The sequence below is a fragment of the Aotus nancymaae genome, unplaced genomic scaffold, assembly GCF_030222135.1.
Source record: "Aotus nancymaae isolate 86718 unplaced genomic scaffold, 86718_ANA_hifiasm-v0.15.2.pri h1tg000076l, whole genome shotgun sequence".
NCBI lineage: Eukaryota > Metazoa > Chordata > Mammalia > Primates > Aotidae > Aotus > Aotus nancymaae.
Genome location: NW_026988491.1, coordinates 6,424,186 through 6,450,359, shown reverse-complemented (window position 1 = coordinate 6,450,359; position 26,174 = coordinate 6,424,186). Strand labels below are relative to the sequence as shown.

The 26,174-nt window shown below is 48.7% G+C and overlaps 1 protein-coding gene across 6 annotated transcripts in view; it reads left to right on the top strand.

Moving 5' to 3' along the window:
* Nucleotides 1-26,174, top strand: part of PISD (phosphatidylserine decarboxylase) — a 39,571-nt gene that overhangs the window by 5,411 nt on the left and 7,986 nt on the right. The window contains exons 2-3 of one of the 6 annotated variants that reach the window (XM_012471327.2): nt 2,996-3,075; nt 5,171-5,346. In XM_012471327.2, coding sequence (XP_012326750.1) covers nt 2,996-3,075; nt 5,171-5,346 — 256 coding nt within the window. Of the gene's footprint in view, nt 1-2,995; nt 3,076-5,170; nt 5,347-21,963; nt 22,044-22,546; nt 26,051-26,174 lie in introns of those variants that run through there. The other 5 variants (XM_064367917.1, XM_012471325.2, XM_012471326.3 and 2 more) reach the window with 5 other exon arrangements.

Here is a 26,174-nt window from a genome sequence, read left to right as displayed (position 1 = left end):
AATGCAGTGGCACAATCTTGGCTCACTGCAACCTCTGCCTCCCAGGTTCAAGCAATTCTCCTGCCTCAGCCTGCTGAGTAGCTGGAACTACAGGCGCACGCTGCCACACCTGGCTAATTTTTTTTCGTTTTAGTAGAGACGGGGTTTCATCATGTTGCCCAGGCTGGTCTCGAATTCCTGAGCTCAGGCAATTCACCCACCTCGGCCTACGAAAGTGCTAGGATTACAGGTGTGAGCCACCACTCCTGGCCTTCCTGCCATCTTTAATACATGACTTCCCAAGCAGGCTGGATGGGGAAAGCTTGGGGGTCAATGCCTGGGAAGCCTGAATGATCCTCAGATTCCATTGGTTCAAACTCAGTCTCATGGCCACACCATGCTGCAGGGGAGGCTGGGAAATGTAGTCTAACAGGTGTCCAAAAGAGGAAGTGCATTTGGTAAACATCTGGCTAGTCTGCCATGGAAAGAGAACTCTGGGGCAGGAACAGATTGAAGGTAAGTTAGAGAGGATCAAGAATCCTGTTTCCTACAGACTCAGTTTGAGAGGACTCAAAGTGTGGATATTGGGTAGCCAGCCCCTGGAGGAGCAATGGAGTCATCAATCGATGGTTCTTTAAAGGCATGGGACTGGATAAGCATCTCTAGGGAGAGTGTGTAGATAGAGAAGAGATCTGAACCCTGTGCATGGTAAAAATCCAAAGTCAGGAAGCAAAGGAGAATTCACAAAAAGACTGAGAAGAAAGCAGAGAAATGGGAGGAAAAATCACGGTTCCAAAAGCCCAGTAAAGAATGTTTCAAGGAGAGAAGGATCACCTGTGTCATGCTGCTGAGGTATCAAGTAAGATGAGTCCTCAGATGTATGTGTGCATTGGTGTTGGCAACATGGAGGTTGTTGGTGACCTTGACGAAGTGGTGTGATAGGAACAAAAGCCTTGTTGAGGGGAACTAAGAGAGGCTAAGAGGTGAGGAAGTGGTGACAGTGAAATAGAGAGCTCTTTTTAGGCTTGGAATGAAGGTGAGCAGAAAAGTAGAGTGGAACTGAAGAATGATAATATGGTAGACAGTGTTTGTGTAAGACTGAAGAAATGACAGCGTTCATATGAAAATAGGGACAATCCAGTCATAAGGGACAAGCTGATAAAATGAAACATTTCCCAATATTTGATCCAGGAGCTGGGGCTTCAGCAGTGGACAAAAAGCCAAGTACTTTGTTCTTGGGCAGGGTTCCTGAGGGGAAGATTGATATGCAAAACAAACCACCTGAGTGCCCTGCATCCAGTTACGGTGGATACGTAAATGATTATCTCCCATTCCTATTTCCTCCTGTCAGACAGAGCCTTGTTAACCAATCTGCAAACATTCTTTCATTTAGGGGTTTTTCAGTATTCTGGAACACACAATGTGGCAATGTACAGAACACAACAGTTTATCCTTTAGTCAGTTTTTGCACTTCCTGTTCAAATTCTGTTTAGAAAGCAGAGTTTTAGGCTTTTTGCTGTGGTAGTGGGAGTATTCAGTCTAAGAAATGAGCATTGTTCAGAACTGAAAGAACTTTCGTATACTGAAATACACCCTTCATTGTGTTAATAGCTGTACATCTGTCTGGCCTTGGGGGTGGTGCTTATCATGGTAAGATGCTTTTTCTCTATACAAACCTTGTTTGCCTATAGGAGGATCAGATTCATCAACGTTAGCTACAATAGTGCCACGCTGTGAGGGTGTGTGTGGTGTTTTTTTTTTTTAAGGCAGGATCCCACTCTGTCGCCCAGGCTGGAGTGCAGTGGTGTGATTTTGGCTGACTGCAACCTCCGACTCCTGAGTTCAGGCAATCTTCCCACTTCAGCTTTTTGGTTAGCTAGGACTATAGGCGCATACCACCATGCCCGGCTAATTTTTGTATTTTTTGTATGGATGGGGTTTCACCATGTTGCCCAGGCTGGTCCCGAACTCTGGGGCTCAAGCAGTCTGCCTACCTCAGCCTCCCACAGTGCCAGGATTATGGTCATGATTATAGTTGTTTCAGGCTTACAGAACGTTATGAAAATAGTACATAGAATTCCCAAATACCTTTTACCCAGATTCCTCAAATGTCAGCCCTATTTGTTTTATCCTTTCCCATCTCTGTTTGTATGTATATGTGTGTGTACACGTATACTTTTTTTTTCTGAGACACTTGAGAGCAATTTGCTGACTTGTTGACCTTTTGCTTTTAAATATTTCAACCCTTTTCTAGGCCAAGCGAGGTGGCTTATGCCTGTAATCCCAGCACTTTGGGAGGCCAAGGCTGGTGGATCACATGAGATCAGGAGTTTAAGACTAGCCTGGCCAAAATGGTGAAACCCCATCTCTACTAAAAATACAAAAATTAGCTGAGCATGGTGGTGGATGCCTGTAATTCCAGCTTCTTGGGAAGCTGAGGCAGGAGAATTGCTTGAGCCCAGGAGGTGGAGGTTGCAGTGAGCCAAGATTGTGCCACTGCACTCCGGCATGGGCAACAGGATGAGACTCTGTCTCTAAATAAATAAATAAAAATAAAAATAATGTAATCTCAGCACTTTGGGAGGCCGAGGCGGGTGGATCACAAGATCAGGTGATCGAGACCATCCCGGCCAACATGGTGAAACCCCATCTCTGCTAAAAATACAAAAATTAGCTAAGCATAGTGTTGCACCCCTATAATCCCAGCTACTTGGGAGACTGAGGCAGGAGAATCACTGGAACCCAGGAGACGGAGTTTGCAGTGAGCCAAGATCTCAGCAGTGCATTCCAGCTTGGTGACATTATTTTATTTTGTTTTGAGACGGAGTTTCAAAACAAAATAATAATAAAAAAAATTTCAGTTTTTCTCCTACAAGGACATTTTCTTACATACAGTACAATTATCAAAACCAAGAAATTTACATTAATACAATATTGTTATTGGGTATTTAAATTTTGCCAACTAATCCAGTCATTTAAGATTAATATTTAATGGTTTATTTTTGCTTGGTTATAGCCTCCATCACTGTGAGAACACTGCCTTGAGCCACTCCCTACAACCCTTACGGAAGCTGCCTTTTAGAGCCTTTCGCACAGGTAAGGAGCAGTTAGAGGTGGTGCGGGCCCTCTCTGTGCCTCAGTTTGGTCATCTGTAAATTGGGATAAACATAGGGTTGTAGTTAGAATTAAATGAATTAGTATGGAAAGTACCTGGCATGCAGTTATCACCGAAGCATTAGCTTTTCTTTTTATTTTGAGACAGAGTCTTGCTCTCTCGCCCAGGCTGGAATGCAATGGTGCAATCTTGGTTTACTGAACCTCCACCTCCTGGGTTCAAGCAATTCTCATTCCCCAAGTAGCTGGGACACAGACATGCATCACCACGCCCAGCTAGATTTTGTTACTAATTTTGTTTTTGTTTTTTATATTTCAAAGACTGCATGTATACTGGCTGATTTTTGTATTTTTAGTAGAGATGGGGTTATGTTGCCCAGGCTGGTCTCAAACTCCTGGTCTCAAGTGATCTGTCCACCTTGGCCTCCCAAAGTGCTGGGATTATAGGCATGAGCCACCACACCCACCTCATTATGTTTTTTTGATTATAGCCATTCTGATGGGTGTGAGGGGGTCTCGTTGTGGTTTTGATTTGCATTTCCTTAATCACTAATAATGTTGTATTAGTTTGCTAGGGCTGCTGTAACAAAGGAACACAAACTGGGTTGCTTGAACAGCAGATGTTTGCCTCATGATTCTAGAGGCTAAATGTCTGACATCAAGGAGTCAGCAGGGTTGCTTCCTTTGGAAGCCTTCCTTTGGAGGGCTGTGAGAGAGAACCTGTTCCATGACTCTTGTCCAGCTTCCAGTGGTTTGCTGGCAATCTCTGGCATTCCTTAGATGTAGAAGCATCACTCCAACTTCTGCCTTCAACTTCACATGGTATTCTCCTTGTGTGCTTGTCTATTTCTAGATTTTCCCTTTTTATTTTTTTAAATTTTTTATTTTTTTCCGAGACAGAGTCTTGCTCTATTGTCCAGGTTGGAGTGCATGAACTCGGCTCACTACAACCTCCACCTCCCAGGTTCAAGTGATTCTTCTGCTTCAGCCTCCCAAGTAGCTGGGACTACAGGCGCATGCCACCACGTCCGGCTAGTTTTTGTATTTTTAGTAGAGGCGGCGTTTAGCCATATTGGCCAGGCTGGTCTCAAACTCCTGACCTTGTGATCTGCCCACCTCGGCCTGCCAAAGTGCTGGGATTACAGGTGTGAGCCACTGCGCCTGGCTGGTTTTCCCTTTTTATAAGGATATCCATCATACTGGATTTGGATCCACCTTGGCAACCTCTTTTTAACTTGATAACCTCTGTAAAGACCCTCTTTCTAACCAAGTAAAAGCACATTCTAAGGTGCTCAGGGTTAGAACTTCAACATAAGAATTTTGGGGAGTTTTCAGCAATTCAATGCATAACATATTTAACTCTGTTTTTTCTTGTGCTTATTGGCCAATGTATGTTTTCTTTGGACAAAGGTCTATTCAAATTCTTTGCACATTTCGATTGATTGATTGAGTCTCACTCTGTTGCTCAGGCTGGAGTCTAGTGGCATGATCATAGCTCACTGTAACCTTGAACTCTTGGGTTCAAGCCATCCTCCCACCTCAGTCTCCCTAGTAGCTGGGACTATAGGTGCAAGCCACTGTGCCTGGCTATTTGTCTTTTTATTGTTGACCTGTAAGAATTATGAGATTTTTGCATTTGAGAGAGAATACCAGTGACCCATCAAAATTGGGCCTGCATTATAAAAGCAAGATCAAAGAGCCCTGGGTGAGAAATGGTGTTTGACTTCAAGTTCTAGACCTGTTTGTGCACCTGGGCAGCCTTGATTAGTTTCTTAACCTCTTTGTGAGTCAGCGTTTTCATCTTATTAATACATTTTATGACTGCAGTGGCAATTGAAGTGCATTGTAATTCTATAGGAAAGATGCCTGTCCTGTACTTACTGACAGTATTTGGAGACAACAGGGTCTCAGTAGTGACCCAAGGTTATGTCTGCCTGCTAGATATCTTAGACCCAGTCACCTCTGCTGAGGGCTTCTGAGCTGCGCTGACTTTTCCTGACCCTCTTGTTGGTGTGTTTGCATGACTCTTCCCTATTCTTGTCTCCCAGGCTCAAAATTGTCATGTTTTTTGTTACAGATGCCAGAAAAATCCACACTGCCCCTGCCCGAAGCCTGTTCCTGCTGCGCCCCCTGCCCATTCTGTTGGTGACTGGCAGTGGATATGCAGGGTACCGGCAGTATGAGAAGTACAGGGAGCGAGAGCTGGAGAAGCTGGGATTGGAGATTCCACCCAAACTCGCTGGTCACTGGGAGGTAGGAATGAGGCAGAACTGCCTTGGGTTCTCGTCCAGCAAACTGTCACTTTTCCAGTTGTTCCAAAGTTGAAATGTTTCAACAAGTCAAATATGTTTTCTTGGAGCTCATGTCTCCAGTAGCTTTTGGCCAGATATAAGAGTTACACCTTTGATGTCATGTCAAGCTTGTATTCTGTCCCCCAGACCTAACCTTGGTCTTCCCAAGGGTTCAGAGTAGAAATTCCTTGTTGTTGAAGTCTCAGAGTGTATGTTTGAGTTGGTGCTGACATCTTGGCTGTTCTGATATTCTTGCCCTTGTCAGTCTGAAGAAGGCTGCCTATTGAGGCTGAAACTATTGAGCTTTTGTGATGTGGATTAGTTCTCACCAGGAACCAGACAGAAATAATCAAATTCCTTTGTCATTATTGCTCATAATGCTTCCTCCCATCATAGTCACAAGATAGGGGCAGCCTGCATTGCTGTCGAATGCATACTATATAACAAAACATCTTGTTCATCTGTGCTTCCTGGTCCCAGGACGATGCCTGACTCAGAGGAGACATACAGTAAAACAGACATTCAGAAAAAAGAGGCCGGGCATGGTGGCTCATGCCTGTAATCCCAGCACTTTGGGAGGCCAAGCCGGGTGGATCACTTGAGGCCAGGAGTTTGAAACAGCCTGGCCAACATGGTGAAACCTAGTCTCTACTAAAAATACAAAAATATGGCGGGCATGGTGGCAGGTGCCTGTAATCCCAGCTACTCTAGAGGCTGAGGCAGGAGAATCACTTGAACCCAGGAGGCGGAGGTTGCAGTGAGCCGAGATCACATCATTGCAATCCAGCCTGGGCAACAAGAGTTAAACTCTGTTTCAAAAAAAAAAAGGGTATAAGTTTAACAGTTGCCTTTTTTTGTAGCCATAATTTAACAAATAAAAAATCTAAATATCTAAGGATCAATAATAGGCCTCAATACCCTGGGCAAAAGATGTGGTGACAGTTGAAGCTTTGTGATATCTGAAATGCAATGGTGATCCACTCCATATTGCTAATAGGTCAGCTGGATCCATTCTAATAGGACATATGGTGATAGGGGCATCAGGATGCTGAAGGCAAGTCCCAACCATGCTCTGCAGTAGCTGTGTAAACTGGGACATGTCACTTTCTGTCTGGTTCCGTGTCTTTAACAGTAAAATAGCAGGTTGGGTTGAAACATGACTGTGAGATTCCATCCAACTTTAACACAGTTTATTTTTTATTTTTTTTTTACTTTTTGAGATGGAGTTTCGCTCTATTACCCAGGCTGGAGTGCAATGGCGCGATCTCGGCTCACCGCAACCTCCGCCTCCTGGGTTCAGGCAATTCTCCTGCCTCAGCCTCCTGAGTAGCTGGGATTACAGGCACATGCCACCATGCCCAGCTAATTTTTTGTATTAGTAGAAACGGGGTTTCACCATGTTGACCAGGATGGTCTCGATCTCTTGACCTCGTGATCCACCCGCCTTGGCCTCCCAAAGTGCTGGGATTACAGGCCTGAGCCACCGCGCCCGGCCTTCTAACACAGTTTATCTAGAAATATTTGCTGCCATTGGCATTACATGCTGCATTATAGGTTTCCTTCAAAAATCCTTTTTTTGACTTTGATTTTGATCGTTTTCTTCCTGTAGAATCCAGTATATGGACTTCACTTGATTTCTAACAGTCCTGTAAAACCATGACTTAGTCAACTGACCGTACAGATCCAGCTGTGGCAGTTGAGCTAAGCGATATCTGTCTGCCCCCACCCATGTCCATGTGCCTACCCTTTGGCCTCTTTGTACACCTTGGGCTTTGTAATAACCTACCTTAAACAAAAAAAAGTTTTCTGGTACTATGTCAGAAAATCCTTTTGGTGAAGGGTAATTATGTAGTAGGTGAGTTACACTTTCAAAGTATGCTGCACTCTGTTTCCCATGACATTGCTGGTTTCCCCTGTAAATATCATTCTCCATTAGATTAGTAAAGTACTTGTAAGTGTAGGTAGCACATGACTATAACTGCATGAGCCCCCTCAAGTGTTAAACCCAAACTGACATCTTTCTGACCTTGGGCATTTGTGAGGCTGACACCCTATGATGAGCTTGCATGCTTTTAAGAAATTCTCACATACTTCAAAGGTTTCCCAAGAGAATATAAATTTGGAAGAAATTTGCCACTTCCAAAATCATAAAAGACCAATGCCAGTAGTTTTTTAGTATCTTGCTTTATTGCCTAGGCTGGTCTCAAACTTCTGGGCTCAAGTGATCCTCCTGCCTCAGCCTCCCAAAGTATTGGGATTACAGGTGTGAGCCACTGTATCTGGCCAGTCCTGGATTTTCAAGTAGGACTCCAAAATTTCATTTTATGAGGGGGGAATGGTCTGGATCTGGAGTTGACATTGTAGGTTGAGTATCCCTTATCTGAAATGCTTGGAACTGGAAGTGTCTCAGATTTTCTTTTTGGATTTTGCAACATTTGTATATATATACTGAGTTATCTTGGGGATGTGACCCAAGTCTAAACACAAAATTTATTTATTTTTTTATTTATTTACTTTTGAGACTCCATCTCAAAAAATTATTTAAAAATAATCATAATTTTTAATCAATTAAAAATTATTAATTTATTTTATTTTATTTATTTTTGTTTATTTATTTATTTTTTTGAGACAGAGTCTTGCTCTGTTGCCAGGTGCCAGACTGGAGTGCAGTGGCGCGATCTCGGCTCACTGCAACCTCTGCCTCCCCGGTTCAGGCAATTCTCCTGCTTCAGACTCCCAAGTAGCTGGGACCACAGGTGCGCACAACCACGCCCAGCTAATTTTTGTATTTTTTAGTAGAGACTGGGTTTCACCATGGTCTCCATCTCTTGACATCGTGATCCACCCACCTCGGCCTCCCAAAGTACTGGGATTACAGGCGTGAGCCATCATGCCCGGCCTATTTTATTTTTTTATAGTCTGTTGCTCAGATTGGAGTGCAATGGCATGATCTTGGCTCACTGCAACCTCTGCCTCCCAGGTTCAAGTGATTCTCCCACTTCAGCCTCCCCAGTAGCTGGGATTACAGGCACCTGCCATCATACCTGGTTTATTTTTGTATTTTTGTAGAGACAGGGTTTCACCATGTTGGTCAGGCTGGTCTCGAACTCCTGAACTCATGTGATTCACCCACCTTGGCCTCTCAAAGTGTTGGGATTATAGGTGTGAACCACCATGTCTGGACAATTTATTTATTTATTTGAGGCAGGGTCTTGCTCTGTCACCCAGGGCTGGAATACAGTGGCACAATCATGGCTCACTGCATCCTTGACCTCCTAGGCTCAAGCGATCCTCCTACCTCAGCCTTCCTGAGTAGCTAGGAATATAAGCATGTACCACCATGCCTGGCTAATTTGTTTGAATGTTTGTGGAGATGGGGGTCTCATTTATGTTTTAGATATATCGTCTATACATAGCCTGAGGGTAACTTTATACAATACTTTATTTTTATTTTATTTTTTTACAATACTTTAAATAATTTTTTGCATGAAACAAAGTTTTGACTGTGACTTGTCACATGACATCAGATGTAGAATTTTCCACTTGTTGGTGTCATGCTGGCACTCAAAAAGTTTCTGATTTTGGAGCATTTTGGATGTTCAGATTAGGGATACCCAACTGTGTAAGTTTTCAGGAACTGCAACAGGTTGAGCGGGAGAGTCTTGAATGGCTGTCTGGTGCTGGGCCCTAGTCTCACCTCTTGTTCCACCTAATCATCACAAATGAAATACATGAGATTTTCGAAATCTAGCTGATCATCAGAATTGTTGGGGAGCTTTAAAAATTATGAATTTGAATTCCTTAACTCCTGAAATCTAGAAAGTTTGGGCTAGGCTCAAGATCTATGTTTTTCAGAAGCCCTGTAGGTGATTCTGATGATAAGCCAGCTTGAAGAACTATGGGCAGATGAACCCTACCTAATGTTCCCTTCAGGGCTTCTTTTTTTTTTTCTTCCTTTTTTAAGACAGGGTCTTGCCCTGTCACCCAACCTGGAGTGCAGTGGTGCAATCTTGGCTCACTGCAACCTCTGCTTCCCTGGTTCAACCAATTCTCCTGCCTCAGCCTCCTGAGTAGCTAGGATTACAGGTACGCACTACCATGCCAGCTAATTTTTGTATTTTTTAGTAGAGACAGGGTTTCACCACATTGGCCAGGCTGGTCTTGAACTCCTGACCTCAAGTGATCTGCCCGCCTTGGCCTCCTAAAGTGCTAGGATTATAGGCATGAGCCACTGTGCACAGCTGCTGATTTTTCTCTTTTTTGTTGAGATGGGATTTTGACATGTTGCCCAGGCTGGTTTTGAAGTCCCGAGCTCAAGTGATTCACCCATCTTGGCCTCCCAAAGTGCTAGAATTACAGGCATGAGCCACTGTACCCGGCCAGTTTCAGGTTGTGTTTTTCAGAGACAGGGTCTTATTGTGCTGCTCAGGCTGGAGAGCAGTGGTGTGATCATAGGTTACTACAGCCTTGAACTCCTGGGCTCACATGTTTCTTTTACCTTAGCCTTCCCAGTAGTGAACTACAGGTGTGCGCCACTTCACCAGGTTGATTTTATTCTTATATTTAAGTCTTTTATCAATTTTGAATTAATTTTTGTTTATGGTATAAGAGAAGAATTTTTATATTTTTTGTATGTGGATGTCCAGTTTTTCTAGCACCATATATTGAAAAGATTATCCTTTCCCTATTGAATGGTCTTGGAATGCTTGTGGAAATCAGTCTTTTTTTTTTCTTTGAGACGGAGTTTCGCTCTTGTTACCCAGGCTGGAGTGCAATGGCGCGATCTCGGCTCACCACCACCTCCGCCTCCTGGGTTCAGGCAATTCTCCTGCCTCAGCCTCCTGAGTAGCTGGGACTACGGGCACACGCCACCACGCCCAGCTAATTTTTGTATTTTTAGTAGAGATAGGGTTTCACTTTGTTGACCAGGATGGTCTCGATCTCTTGACCTCATGATCCACCCGCCTCGGCCTCCCAAAGTGCTGGGATTATAGGCGTGAGCCACCGTGCCTGGCCTGTCAGTCTTATTCCCTATTAAATGACAGAGATGATACGGCAAACGCTATGACAGAATGTTGGAAAACAGGACATCAAGATTCCCACGCCTTCTCACCATGTGATTGTGATTGCTTAATCATGAGCTTTATTTTTTATGCATTCACTTCCTGTCTTTGTTTCTATTTTTAAAAGAATTAAACTTTTTTTCTTTTTCTTTTTTTTGAGGCAGGGTCTGGCTTGTTGCCCAGGCTGAAGTGCAGTGGTGCAATCACAGCTCACTGTAACCTCAACATCCCGGGTTTAAGCAGTCTTCACACCTCTGCCTCCCAAGTAGCTGGGACCAGAGGCATGCACCACCACCGCACCCAGCTAATTTTTTGTAGAGATGGGATCTCACTATGTTGCCTAGGCTGGTCTCAAGTGATCCTCTTACCTTGGCCTCCCAAAGTGCTGGGATTCCAGGTGTGAGCCACCATGGAGCCACACTCTTGGCTCTTCCTCAGTGGTGACAGGCACTCAGCTCCTGAAGTCTCTGCTTGCCACTGAGGCTTTACCACCTCAGTTGATTCTGGTATACTGGTGGTCTTTGCCACCATGAATGATGTCGCAGAGCATACCTTTGCACGTAAGGCCTTTTCCTCAGGGTGAATGCCTAGGTGTAGGATTGCTGCCTGAAAGGGTATGGACGCTGTTATGGTTTGTGGCATGCGTTTGGCTTCTAAAACAATTATAGTATTTCCCCCTTATCCAAGATTTCATGTTCCTGCAGTCTCAAAATATTAAATGTAAAATTCCAGAAATAAACAATTTCTAAGTTGTTTTATTTATTTATTTATTTTGAGACGGAGTCTCCCTGTCACCCAGGCTGGAGGGTAGTGGCATGATCTCAGCTCACTGTAACTTCCGACTCCTGGGTTCAAGCGATTCTCCAGCCTCAGCCTCCCGAGTACCTGGGATTACAGGCTTGCGCCACCATGCCTGGCTAATTTTTTTTTTTTTTTTTTTTGGTAGAGATGGGGTTTCACCATGTTGGCCAGGCTGGTCTTGAACTCTTGACCTCAGGCGATCCACCCACCTTGGCCTCCCAAAGTGCTGGGATTACAGGCTTGAGCCACCGCGCCCGGCCTCTACAATTCCTAACTTTTAAATGTCTCCCTGTTCTGAATAGCATGATGAACTATCACTCTGTCCCACCTAGGATATGAATCATCCCTTTGTCCATTGTGACCTCAGTGTCCATGCTGCCTGCCTGTGAGTCACTTAGTAGCCGTCTCAGTTATCAGGTCAGCTGTCGTGGTACTGCAGTGCTTGCGTTCCAGTCACACTTATTTGGCTTAATAATGGCCCCAAAGTGCAACAATAGTGATTCTGGCAATTTGGATTGCCGAAGAGAAAGCAGTAAAATGCTTTCTTTAAGTGAAAAGGTGAAAGTTCTTGACTTCAAAAGGAAAGAAAAAAAAAATCACATGGCTGATTTTGATAAGATCTATGGTAAGAATGAATCTTTTATCCATTGTGAAGAAGAAAAAACTTTTTTTGCTTGTTTTGCTGTTGCCCCTAAGATTGTAAAAGTTACATCCACCGCTTGCTAAATGCTTAGTTAAGGTGGAAAAGGCGGCTGGGTGTGGTGGCTCACACCCGTAATCCTAGCACTTTGAGAGGCTGAGGTGGGAGGATCACATGAAAAAAAAGTAAGGCAGGCATGGTGGCACACACTTGTGGTCTCAGCTTCTCAGGAGGCTAAGGTAGGAGGATTGCCTGAGACCAGAAGTTCGAGGCAGCAGTGAGCTATGATTGTGCCACTGCACTCCAGCCTGGATGACAGAGTGAGACCCTATTTCAAAAAAAAGGGAAAAAAAATGGTGGAAAAGGCATTAAATTTGTGGGTGGAAGACATGAACAGAAATGTGTTCTGATTGATGGCAGTTGGGTTCCTTATTGTCGGTGACTTTGGGCATCCACCAGGGGGTCTTGGAATGTATCCCCCCTCCTGCTGATAAGGGGGCCTATTTGTAGTTTGCACTGTTGTGTACACGAACCACACTGGATATCTGCAAAACAAATCACAAGTGAACATGATTTCTTTCTTCTTGAATTCCCTTATTCATTGGCCAGATCTTTGACTTCCTTCTGTATGCTCGGCCCTGTTGAGATGCTGGGGATCTACCAGTGAACAGAATCAGGGCTTCCCTTGTTAGTGGGGGAGACAGAGAAGCAGCAGATGGACTCATAGGCATGTTAAATGGTTGAAATATTGTGAAGAAAACTGAAACAGGTAAAGGGTACAGGGTGCCCCAGGGCTCGGGGGGAGCTAGGCTGAGACAGGAAAGGAAGGCCTCCTCAGTGCCATGCAAGCAGAGACTTCAGGAGCTGGGCACCTGCCACCACTGAGGAATAGCCAACGTCTCCCTGGTTCCAGCGATTCTCCTGCCTCAGCCTCCTGGGTAGCTGGGACTGCAGGTGCACGCCACCACGCCTGGCTAATTTTTGAATTTTTAGTAGAGATGGGGTTTCACCATGTTGGCCAGGATGGTCTTGATCTCCTAACCTCGTGGTCTGCTCACCTCAGCCTCCCAAAGTGCTGGGATTATAGGCGTGAGCCACCGCGCCCGGCCCCTTAATACAATTTTTAAATCACTTTTCTTTCAGCACAAACTCTACCTTTTCACTTGTTTATTCTCTGTTTATATTGGCTCATTTATGGCCAGAAACGGTGGCTCATGCCTGTAATTTTTTTTTTTTTTTTTTTTAAACGGAGTTTCGCTCTTGTTGCCCAGGCTGGAGTGCAATGGCTTGATCTCGGCTCACCGCAACCTCCACCTCCTGGATTCAGGCAATTCTCCTGCCTCAGCCTCCTGAGTAGCTGGGATTACAGGCACGCGCCACCATGCCCAGCTAATTTTTTGTATTTTTAGTAGAGACGGGGTTTCACCATGTTGACCAGGATGGTCTCAATCTCTTGACCTCATGATCCACCCGCCTCGGCCTCCCAAAGTGCTGGGATTACAAGCATGAGCCACCGCGCCCAGCCCTCATGCCTGTAATTTAAGCACTTTGTAATCCCAGCTACTTGAGAGGCTGGGGCAGGAGAATCTGAAGGTCAAGGTCGGTGGATCACCTGAGGTCAGGAGTTCAAGACCAGCCTGACCAACATGGTGAAACCCCATTTCTACTAAATACAAAAAATTAGCTGGGCATGGTGGTGCATGCCTGTAATCCCAGCTACTCTGGAGGCTGACGCAGGAGAATCACCTGAACCGAGGATGTGGAGGTTGCAGTGAGCTGAGATTGCACCATTGCACTCTAGCCTGGAAACAAGAGTGAAACTCCGTCTCAAAAAAGAAAAAAGGCCAGGCACGGTGGCTCACTCTGGTAATCCCATCACTTTAGGAGGCTGAGGCAGGTGGATCACCTGCGGTCAGGAGTTCAAGACCAGCCTAGCCAACATGGTGAAACCCCGTCTCTACTAAAAAATAAAAAAAATTAGCTGGGCAAGGTGGCAGGTACCTGTAATCCCAGCTACTTGGGAGGCTGAGGCTGGGAGAATTGCTTCAAGTCAGGAGGTGGAGGTTGCAGTGAGCCAAGACATGCCATTGCACTACAGCTTGGGTGACGGAGCAGACTCTGTCTCAAAACAAAACAAAACAAAAAGGATGTTTTTATGTTAAGTTTTTATTTCACAGAATGATGTTGCTAGAAAGGGTAGAGGCCTGGAGTAGTGGCTCATGGCTGTAGTCTCAGCACTTTGGGAGGCTGAGGCAGGCGGATTACTTGAGCTCAGGAGTTTGAAACCAGCCTGGGCAACGTGGCGAAAGCTCGTGTCAACTAAAAATACAAAAATTAGCTGGGTGTGGTGGTGTGGGCCTGTGGTTCCAGCTACTTGGGAGGCTGAGGTGGGAGGATTGCTTGAGCCAAGAGGTACGGGTTGCAGTGAGCCAAAATCACACCACTGCACTCCAGCCTGAGTGACAGAGCAAGACCCTGTCTCAAAAAAAAAAAAAAATAGCAGCTTGAAATCATGCTCTGGAAAGCTGCTTGCTGAGTCGCTCAGGCTGAAGACCAGAGTGTTCCTTTTAGTTCCGTTTAACCCTGTGGCGAGGAGTGTGCACGCTTGAATAATGCTTTTTGGCTTCCAGAGTGCTATTCCGTTGAGTCCTTGACTCAACCTATGGCCCACCAGTAGGCAGAGGTAATTTTGTGCAGGGCGTGAGGGCCCTCTTGAAAGCAGGACGTCAGAGACTGCTGAGAAGTAGAAGAGCTGCTTCCCTGAATTTCTTTTCAGGAACTCATGATGTCCTGGGAGCACTCCTGGTTCATGGCCAGAATGTTCACTTGGGCTCCACAGGCCTGGCTTGTGGCTTTGTCTGTTGACATAGGGACCTGTGCCAAGAGTTGCCATGAGTGAGCACAGACAGAGGGTGGTTGGCCAGCAGGTATAGAGAGATCCATAGTTATGGATCCATAGTTGATGCTGCTGCAGTGGCCATCTGTCCTGCTTTTGTGTGGCAGTTGTGATTTCAGGTACGCTGCCTGTTTGTCCCCAAAAGTCATAAACATTCATTTAGCAACGATGGCATATTGCTTGTTGCCTCATTTCCTGAGATTGAGAAATATTGTTTTAGATGATATCTCAAATTTTTGGTTACAAAACATCTAACTGGAAATGTACATCTTCAGCTAGGCATGGTGGCGCACGCCTCTGATCCCAACATTTTGGGAGGCCAAGGTGGGAAGGTTGCTTGAGCCCAGGAGTTCAAGACCAGCCTGATGAGGCAAGACTCAGTCTCTACAAAAAATACATTAAAAAATTTGACCCAGTGTGGTGGCTCATGCCTGTAATCCCAGCACTTTGAGAGGCCAAGGCAGGCGGATCACCTGAGGTCAGGAGTTCAAGACCAGTCTGGCCAACATGGTAAAACCCTGTCTCTACTAAAAATGCAAAAAAATTAGCCAGGCATGGTGGCAGGTGCCTGTAATCCCAACTACCTGGGAGGCTGAGGCAGGAGAATTGCTTGAACCTGGGAGGCAGAGGTTGCAGTGAGCCGAGATTGTGCCAGTGCACTCCAGCCTGGGCAACAAGAACAAAACTTTATCTCAAAAAAAGAAAAGAAAAGAAAAATTAGCCAGGGGTGGTGGTGTGTGCCTGTGGTCCCAGCTACCTGAAAGACTGAGGCAGGGTAATCACTTGAGCCCAGGAGTTTGAGACCAGCCTGGGCAACATAGCAAAACCATGCGTCTCCATACATACATACATATATGTATAAAACCATTAGCTGATAGTTGAGGTGGAACTGTTTTTTTGGTGGAGGCTAGAGAAGGATGGGGGCAGATCTCAAAGCGGGAGGGAGGGACCTGTGGGTGTCCTCACTGCCTGTTTTGCCTCTCCTGGGGCAGCTTTGTCATTTCCTCTCCTCTGTTCTTGGCCAACAAGCTGTTCCTCTCTCTTCCCTGTTCTCCCCGCTTCCCCGTTTCATCGCCCTTCATCCCCCCTTCCCCGCCCCTCCACAGACCCAGGGGCATTCGGTGGAAATTCTACTTACTGTTAGGTTAAGTGGAGGTGAGTTTCCCATGGGGTAGGGTCATGACAGCAAGGGATGGCTGTCCAGAGTCTCCAGAAGGGAAGTGGGGCTGCTATCGTGACCGGACCTGCCCCACCTATTTGGGCCTGAGCTGCATCTAGTCACGGCGTCCTGAGTTCCTTTGTGTTGTCTATGCCCTGTGGATCCAGGTCTTAGGGGAGGGCTGGTTTCATCCTGGGACCACCGCCACCTGGCAGCAGGCCCACAGGGAAGGGCGGGCAGAACCAAAGCACATCTGCCTAGGTGGCCACGGAGCAGGCCCAGGCTCTCCTGGCCCAACGGTTTGGAGGTCAAGAAGGCCTGGACCAAGGGGAGGCACTTGCTCAGCTTGCGGCTCCTGTGCCAAAGGCAGGGCAACCTCTGGGTCCGAGCCTTATTTCTGGAGGCGTGGATCCTCCTTCCTTGCCATTCAGTCTAAATGTTTAGGTTACAAACATTTTGAGTCAGAAATTTCAGTCAGAGCTTGTAATATTAGAACATGACATTAGGGAGTCAAGAGCTTTCCTCTTCACTGATTCAAGTTGGCAAGTGCCAGGTGAGGGCACAGGGACACTTTCTTCTTCAGAAGAGTGGATCCAAAGGTTGACCTTTTTCCCTGACCGAGTCAGCATGGAGAAGAGAGTTGTGCTTTCACAAAAGCAGAGATGCTTTTCTGTATCTTTCACTGTTTCTTCTCTGTAAAATAGAGGATGAAGGAGTTCTCAGGTCTTCAGTCACTGGAGTAAAGTGACATGCATGTCTCAGCGTGAGTACCTGAGCAGGGCTTTCAGGTCTGAACGGAACAGCCCTGTGGCCCCCGCGAGCTGGTACAGGAGGAAGTACAGAGGAGGATCCGGTTCAGAGTGGTGTAAGACCAGGGTGAGATGACCTTGTCAATTTAGAGCTAATGAGAGATGTCTAATGGTAAATTTGTAATCTCTTTTTTTTTTGAGGCAGAGTCTCCGTTGCCAGGCGCCAGCTGGATTGCAGTAGCGCGATCTCGGCTCACTGCATCCTCCACCTGCCGGGTTCAAGCAATTCTGCCTCAGCCTCCCCAGTAGCTGGGACTACAGGCATGCACCACCATGGCCAGCTAATTTTTGTATTTTAGTAGAGACGGGGTTTCATTATGTTGGCCAGGATAGTCTCGATCTCTTGATCTCGTGATCAAGAGATCACGAGGCCTGCCTTGGCCTCCCAAAGTGCTGGAATTACAGGCGTGAGCCACCATGCCTGGTCTGTAATTGCTTTAAAAAAAAAAAAAACTTCTTCTTTTTTGAGACAGGGTCTTGCTCTGTTGCGCAGGCTGGAGTGCAGTGGAGTGATCATGGCTCACTGCAGCCTTGACCTCCCAGGCTCAAGCGATCCTCCCACCTTAGCCTCAGCCTCCTAAGTAGTTGGGATTACTGGCGTGCGCTACCATGCCTGGTGCATGCCAGTAATCCCAGCTACTTGGGAGTTTTATATATAGATTAAATATATAATATTTTAATATATATATTAAAACGGGATTTTATATGTATATTAAAATATGTATATATAAACATACATATGTATTTTTTTTTTTTTAGAGTTTCGCCATGTTGCCCATGCAGGTCTCAAACTCCTGGGCTCAAGTGATATGCCCACCTTGGCCTCCCAAAGTGTTGAGATTACAGGCGTGAGCCACAGCACCTGACCTAATATGTGATCTTTTTTTAAAAAAAGAAAAGGCCATCCGCGGTGGCTCACGCCTCTAATCCCAGCACTTTGGGTGGCTATGGTGGGCAGATCACGAGGTCAGAAGTTTGAGACCGCCTGGCCAAAGTGGTGAGACCTATCTCTACTAAAAATACAAAAATTAGCCGGGTGTGGTGGTGGGCACCTGTAACCCCAACTCAGGAGGCTAAGGCAGGAGAAGCGCTTGAAATCAGGAGGCAGAGGTTGCAGTGAGCCGAGATCGTGCCACTGCACTCCAGCCTGGGTGAAAGAGCGAAACTCCTTCTCAAAAAAAACAAACAAAATAAAACAAAAAAAAAACAAAGGGAAAAGAAAAACTTAGGTACTTTTTTTCTTTGAGACAGAGTCTCACACTGTCATCCAGGCTGGAGTACAGTGGCGTGATCTTGGCTCACTGCAACCTCCACCTCCTGGGTTCAGGCAATTCTCCTGCCTCAGCCTCCCAAGTAGCTGGGACTACGCGTTCACACCACCACACCCAGCTGATTTTTGTATTTTTAGTAGAGACGGGATTTCACTGTGTTAGCCAGGATGGTCTTGATCTCCTGACCTCAGGTGATCCGCCCCCCTTCGCCTTCCAAAGTGCTGGGATTACAGGCGTGAGCCACCGCGCCCGGCCGCACTTTTTCTTTATTCCACCTCAGTCTACCCTTCCTCAGTGCCTGGGCAGCGTCCTTGGGGGAGCTGCTGGTGGGGCTCTGAATGGACTAGGAGTATTCAAGACATCTCGCAGTGGGACTGCTAAAAACCATTCTCAAACACTAGCAGGGAGTTGGGCAGTGATAGGAGAATTTGGTGTGTGGAGAAATAGCCTGAAGGCACTTTGTGCTTGCTGGGCCTCTCTGCCCAGACGTCTGGGAGGCTGATGCCTGCCTGTGGTTTCTTGTACTAGCCATTAAGACACTAGCCATCTTCCTTGAGGGGGCTCTGGGAATGAGAATTAGCACTCAGGGAATGAGAATTAGCCAAGAGCCAGGAAATGATAATTAGCTGAGGACACCTGCCACCCCTGTTCTGCAGCTACCTTCTGTTCCCTGGCATAGGGCATCCCTCTAGAAGTAGTGCATGAAATTCACATAGCTGGGACCTGGCAGAGAATACAGGTGGGTTGACTGAGGCAGGGAGGCCTCCCTCTGCAGGTGGCCTGGGAGCCTGCAGAGCCTTACAGTGGCACTAGGTGGCACTCCCACCCGAGGGAGTCCTAACAGAGTGGGAGGAGTGGAAATAAAGGACTGCATGGCTTGAAGGAAATAAATACAAGGTAGGAAAGTACATTTCCAGATAATTTTTTTTTTCCTAAGGAAATTCACTTGTAAATGGTTGTTTGAAATCCAGAGGCATTTCCCCACTGAAAATATATGTGGTGGAAGTCTGGTTGGGGAAGTACTAATTTTGGCTGACTTGTGGACTGGTTTATGTTTTTGTTTTTTTTTTGAGACAGAGTTTCACTCTTGTTGCCCAGGCTGGAGGGCAATGGTGTGATCTTGGCTCACTGCAGCCTCCGCCTACCAAGTTCAATAGATTCTCCTGCCTCAGCCTCCCAAGTAGCTGGGACTACAGGTGCCCACCACCACACCCGGCTAATTTTTGTATTTTTAGTAGAGATGGGGTTTCACCATGTTGGCCAGGCTGGTCTTGATCTCCTGACCCCAGGCAATCCACCCACCTCAGCCTCCCAAAGTGATGGGATTACAGGCGTGAGCCACCACACCTGGCCTGGTTTATAGGTTTTTAAACACCGATCCATCTTAGAGGCTTAGAATGGTTAAAAAGCAATGCTGGTATATGCAGTGCAGCAGAGCTGGCCATTCCACAGGGAAGAGTGTGGGAGTCCCAGAGATCTCTCAGCACATGGGAGGTAGAATATGTACACAACCCAGCTTTCCCTCACAGACCTTTCTTCCCTGGTCGAACTGGGGCTTGGTTTTGTTCTGTGCCTGGGACATGTGGCCTGGTAAGTACTAGAAGCTTTGAGGAAGTCACAGTGGCCTTCCAGGGTCTTTCCTGTTCCGGAAGTTGGTGGTGCTAGGATTCTGCATCAACATCTTTTTGTGTTTTAACTGCTTTTTATCCCATATCATATGGTCTCCTTGGAGCTGAGGTAACAAGGGGTCTGAAGTTTCTTTGAGGCTCTGAGAATGCTGAGATCAGTTATAGTAAGCTCTCAATCTTGATAATAGGTTTTTGGGATCTTCACCCTTAAGCAAAGCATTGTAGAATGAAACCAGTTTTACCATAGGCTAATTGACATAAGCAGGAGTTAAGTTCCTATGGATGTTTCTGACCACAAAAACATCACTGAACTTTTCAGGACCCCAAACATTTCTAATATTAACCATTGAAATGTGAGCTATACATGCATTTATGAAAGATTAAAAAAAACAAGTTAGATCATTATTTACCTAATTACTGCAGTTCAGGGTTGCAGGTGGCTAGATCCTATCCCAGCAGCTCAGGGCCCAGCACAAGGTGGAAACCAGCCCTGGACAGGACGCCTTCCCATGGCAGGGCACACCCACACCCACTCAGACTGGGACCATTTACACACACCAGTGAGCCTGATGTGCACAGTTTTGGGATGTGAAGGAAAGTAGAGTGCTCAGAGAACACCCATGCAGACATGGGGAGAACGTGCACACTCCACACAGACAGTAGCCCTGGCTGGAATAGATTATTTTTCTCATCAATGTTGTGTTGACACTATTTGAAGATCTCCTGTAGTGCTGTCTGGACAGGAGAATATTAGGAGCAGCTGTGTGTAAGGTATCTGCCACCCCTGTACCAAATTCTGAGGCCCTTAGGGTTGGCACTATGCCTTGTTCACCCCTGCCTCTCTGTTCCCATGGGTGCACTGTAGGTGTGAAAGATCATGGAAGTCCATGAAGGAGGACTCTGTCTTCTTCCCCTGCATCTCAGGGCTGTGGCTTGTTATACAGCACTTGCTTGGGCTGATCCAGGTAAAGATGATAGGTTTGTGGGGCTGTGACTGCATGCCTTTAGGTCCTATTCCAGGCTTGGTCCACCGCCCAGTTTCTCCACAAGCCCTACAGGCCCTTTCCTTGTGTTCCAAACCTTATTTTATTTTTGGTTTTAAAAAAAAGAAAAACGAGGTCTCACTATGTTGTCCAGGCTGGTCTCAAACTCCTGAGCTGAGACGTGATCCTCCCACCTTGGCCTCCCAAAGTGCTAGGATTACAGGCAAGAGCCATCATGCCTGGCCTCAAACCTTAGTTGTTTTAGAAACAAAGATCTCAGTGGTGAGAAGGAGCTGGAATTGTATCCCGTTCAGTGGCTCAGAATGAGGAGATTGAGACTTCAAGGCTATCTTGCCATGGAATAGGGGATGCGGGTGCTCAGTTGCTCACGCAGATGTGAATGAGGCTACTTAATGCCACACCCTTTCTTTGGTTGAATGGTGATCCCCCTCAGGCTTTTCCCCTCCCCTAAAAGAGTTAAGCTGATTGGTCTTATCCCATGTAGGCTGAATGCTTGTTGGGTGCCTGGCACTGTGTGGGTGTGACGTGGGCTGCTGACCCGCAGACTAGGGTCCTCTAGTGGGGTGGGAAGACATAGCACGCATCATCCCATGGGATTTGCATCGTAGTAGTGAAGCAGGGAGGCCTGTGTGCTTTAGGCTGGGGCGGTTGGACCTGGTTCATGGGTGTCCATGTTCACTGGTCTACATCAGTTTTGGAGTCAGGGCAGTCTGTATGTCAGGGGTGTGCGTGCCTGGAAGGCAAGAAGGTGGGGGTGAGAGCAGCCTTGTAGTTTCAGGATGGGGTGTGGGAAAGATCAAGGATTTTGCCTTCTCCGGAGCTTCCAGGGCTAGCGGGGTAGCTTTCTGTTCAGTCCAGTGAAGAAGATGGTCCTCAGTGAAGTCAGCAGCACTTGGGGTCCTGCGTCCGCCTAGTGTTGAGTGGGGGGTGAGGGAAGGCAGCTGCTCTGGGAGGCCAGCCACGGGGTGGGGACAGGAGGCTCACAGACCAGCGGACAGAGACCGAGGACAGACAGGAGGCATCCCTTGGGAGCAGCCAGGCCACCTTGCTGCCCGAGCGGGGTCCTACCGGGACCGTGACCAGGCTGAGCTGTTGCCCGCTGCCCTGCCCCTTCTCCCCGGCCTTGGCCCCTCCTCTTAAAGGGGCCCTGACGTTGGGCTGACGTAGCTGCAGGACTGGGGCTCAGAGGGAGCTGCGGCTTTAAGGGTGGCTGGGGTCGGCCTCCTGCCCCGCCCCTGGTAGTCTGAGTCGCTGGAGCCTGGGCCCCGCCCACTCGCCCCAAGGCTTCCCGGCTCAGTGAGCGCCTCTGGGGAGTTGGAGCCCGGAAGCTGGAGCCACCTGAGGGTGAGTGAGTGGAGCCAGTGCCCCGACCTGACCAGGAGCCACAGGTGACTTCTCAGGGAGGCGCCCCGCCCCGCCCCACCCGCTCAGAGGGCCAGTCCCGGGTGGGGGTGCCCTTCTAGCGCGTTCGGTCGTCGGTTGGTCCTCCTAGCTGCGACGATGCGGCCCCGGCCTGAGGAGCCCTTTGGACAGGCTTGAGCTAGTCGTGGGCTTTTCCCTCCCCACGTGGGCACGGCCCGGGCTGCGTGAGATCACTTCCTCCACGTCCATCTCCTGCCTGGCGCGGGTGCGGGAAGTGAGGGGCTTACGGGAAGTGAGGCAGTTGCGGGAAGTGACGGGGGGCCGGCTGGCGTTGAGCGGGGGCCCGGGCTGGGGCGCCTCCGGCCCTGAGAGCTCCAGTCTCCTCCGTGCTGCCGAGCCTGGGGTCAGGGCACCTGGGAAGAGGGTAGCGCCGGGTCGGGCGGGTCAGCGCCTGAGGGCCAGGGAGCAGGTGGCAGGCTTGCTGTCTCTGCCCAGAGCTGGTTCCCCCACAGCACCCAGAGTTGTCTGAGTGGAGGTTCCGTGTCTGGGCAGCTGGGACGGATCCCTGCGATTCCTTCCTGCCCTCTTCCCAGGGCTGCCTGCCATTGACTGTGTCTGAAAGGCGCCTCTGGGCCCTTCTCTTTGCTCCCTGGTCCGTGTCGCCCAGGGAGGACCATTTTCCCGGGGCCCCTACGGAAGTTTGCCTGCTTCTAGCCCTGGAACGCAGGGAAGGCAGGATTGTCGCCCCACTGGACGAAAGCTGCTGCCGGGTGGCCAGGCCTCAACTGAGCTGGGGAGAAAGCCCGTCGCCCCCCGGGGGGAGTGCACGGCCCCTCACCTACACACACCCCGAAGCTACACACCCCTGTGCCTACACACACCCGTACCTATACACATACCACCTACGTGCAAACCCTCACACCTACACACACACCACCTATATGCATAACACACCTTTGCACTTACACCCCTACACCCACACGCACCCCCAACACCCCACACACAACCTTGCACCTACACACACCCTCTCACCTACACACCCCTGTACGCACATTCTCACACCCTTACATGCACATGCCTTCACACCTATACATGCACACCTATACGAACACACCCTCGCATGCACACATGCTTGCACACCCCAACCCACACCTGTAGTAACTGCTGCTTGGCCTGGGTCCATTCATCGGCTTCAGTTGGAATGTTCCATTCCACTGAGGGAGGGTACTGTGGTCTTCACCCCGGTTGGTGAGGAATGGGGGGGGACACTGCCTTCCTGCTCTGGTATGGATCCCCAGAACAGCATGTCCTGGCAAAGGTGCTCCCCAGTCCCCCGTATGGTCCTATCAGCCATTGCTTCCTACTCGCAAGGCCAGTCACTGCCCCCAAGGTTTGGGTTCCTGTTTTAGAACTGCCACCTGAGCCCCTTTTATTTCCATCTTCCCTGTGGTGGAAACCCCTGCCCCCACCAGAGTGTGGGGTTGACTTTTTGGAAAGAGAGGTGAGGTGTTGAAGCTAGGTCTGCAGGGTGAGGTGAGGCAGCATCACGCTCCTGGGTGAAAGTGGGGTTTCTAGCCGGGTGCGGTGGCTTACTCCTGTAATCCAAGCACTTTGGAGGCCAAGGTGGGTGGATCACCTGAGGTCGGGAGTTCAAGACCAGCCTGACCAACATGGTGAAACCCCATCTTTAAAAAAAAAAAGAAAAAGAGAAAGTGGGGTTTCTGAGCAATTGTTCCGGGCCATGGTTGCAGCTGTGCTCTGAGCCACAAGGGGGTGAGCAGGAGGAATTTCCTTTCCCATTTTCCAGATGTACAAACCAAGACTTAGAGAGTACCTGTGACTTGCCAAGGCCCTTCCCTGCTCTCAGGGTGGAGGTGGAGGAAGGCAGCCAGGATTGCAGTGACCAGGTTGTCACCAGCCACAAAGCCCTCTGACTTCTCCTGTTGCAGGTGACTGGCCCTCGGGCCATGTAATGACATTAAAGTCCTACTGGTCACAACCCTAAACTCATCTCCACAGAGTGTCTTTGAGGCATGGGAGGGAAAGTGTCAGCGCTTCCTTGATTCTGGGTACCCTTCTTGCAAGTTCCTCATCTAGGGCCTGAGGCTCCCACTCCATGTCACCCTCAGACAGCCAGAGAGGATAAAATCTCTGGCTTGGGGTCCCAGGGTTGTCACAGGCAGAGGGCAAGCTGGGCTCTGAAATGAGGAGGCCAGAAACACTGCTGCCAACGAAGTGGCTTTACCCTTGGGAAGTGAGAAGGCAGCGACCTCTAGGGGCCCCTTCCCTCCATCCTGCAGCTCTTAGTGGGTCAGACGGTGCCCAGCCTGTGTTCTGGGGCAAAGCTGGCTTCATTCTACTCCATGATGATTTTTTGGGGCCATCAGGTGGTGATTTGGAGGCACTGACACCATGGTCTCAGTGCCTGTTTTGGAAGAGGTAGAGTAGTGATAAAGCAAGGATCTGAATGGGCAAGGACCCCCTGCCTCTCACTGGGCGTACCTGCAGGTGGGGTGCCCCAGCCTGGCCTCTCAGGATGGTTCTTGGAGTCTCTCCAGGGCCAGGGCAGCAGCTCCTTGGGCCGGTCCTCCTCTAGCTTCTGAGCCAGGGCCCACCTTTCCCTCATGGGCATCTGACGTGCCCCCTGGCCTCGTGTGCTTTAATTCTTTAGTAGTGCCCTCTCTGAGACTGGAGGCCAGACCCCGCCCCTCATAGCACCATGGGAGAATGAAACGTCAAGGTTCACAGGGGAGCCTGCTTTGATAACTCAAGGTTTTTGGCTGAGCTGGGTTTATGTGGGTTCATGTCTTTCTGACACATTCAGGGCTGTGGTGGTCACTGTCCCACAGGGTAGGTAAGTGAGGAAAACTGTCAGAAGGCTGGGGTCCTCAAGGCCCCTCCTCTCCGTCTCCCTTCAAGGCCACGCTTGCCTCCCTGTGGATCCTGGCTGTGAGCTCAGCTCCAAGTCTGCACTCTGTCAACCAGCGAAAGAGCCTCCCCTTTGGAACTAGGCACCAGGCTCACCCTTGACTGCTGTCACCGCTCTGTTTCCCTGGCAGCTGGCAGGAGGCCAGCATGGAGCCTGGTGGATCAGGGAGGGTGGGGCGTGTGCTCCATACATGTGTGGAGTGATTGGAGTGACATGGCCCTGGAAGGCTGAAGCAGGGGTGTCTGTGGAGCCGTGGGCCTGGGCCTGGTGACAGGATGGGCCTCTTGTGCTGGTGCCAATCTCTTGGTGCCGGCATCTTCCCGGGGGAGTATGCTGGTGTGTATCTGTTTGCTGGGTGAGGCCTGGTGGGTGGGTGCCCTCCTGCCTGGCCCACCTGCAGTGAGCTGTCCCCACCAGTCATTTAGGAGAGGGGCCTGAACCAGCCCAACACTGCCTGGATCGGGGGAGAAATCCACGCTTGTGTCCAGATCTTAGTCACCTTACTGTCCTGTTCTGAGAGGCCACTGAATCCCATACCCAGGGATTAGGTGACTTGCAGGCAGGTGCACAGTTGGAACCTTCACTTCTGTGGCTGAGGAGGGTTTGCCAGGGCGTCAGACGTTTGACTGTGCGCGGCCACAGCCACGTCTGTCTGAGTTAGGCTTACAGTGTGCTGGTTGTGTCTGGCCCATTCTTTGCTTTAGGCAGCAGCCCTTGGAGCCACATTTCATCATCTAAGGATGGTGACAGGTGCCTGCCCTCTTCTTGAGCAGTAGTGGTTGGGGTTGAAGGCTGGGAGGGACAGGCCCCTGTCAGCCCGTATCCTAGAGGGCCTGGATTGCCTGGGCTGAGATAGCAGCCAGTATCTGTGTAGGCCAATGTGGAGAGGCTTTGTAGGGGCCGGGCGTGTCCTTCCACTATCTGTGCAGGCTAATGTGGAGAGGCTTTGTAGGGACTGGGCATGTCCTCCCAGATAGCCAGGCAGGACCCGGCCTAAGTGTTTTCTGAAGCAAAGATAGAAAAAGAGGGATGGAAGTAGTTTGGGCTGCAGTCCTGGCCTGTTCCCAGGCCCAGCTTCTGAGGAGGCCTGGAGTGAGGAGCCAGGTATTTTGTGTGTGTGTTGGTGGAGGGGTCAAGGCCAGAGGGGTGAGGAGAGACCTGGAGCAGGTAAGAGGCCAGGTTCTCACCAGGGCACCTCTCCTGGCTTCCCCTCTCAGATGCTACTTTG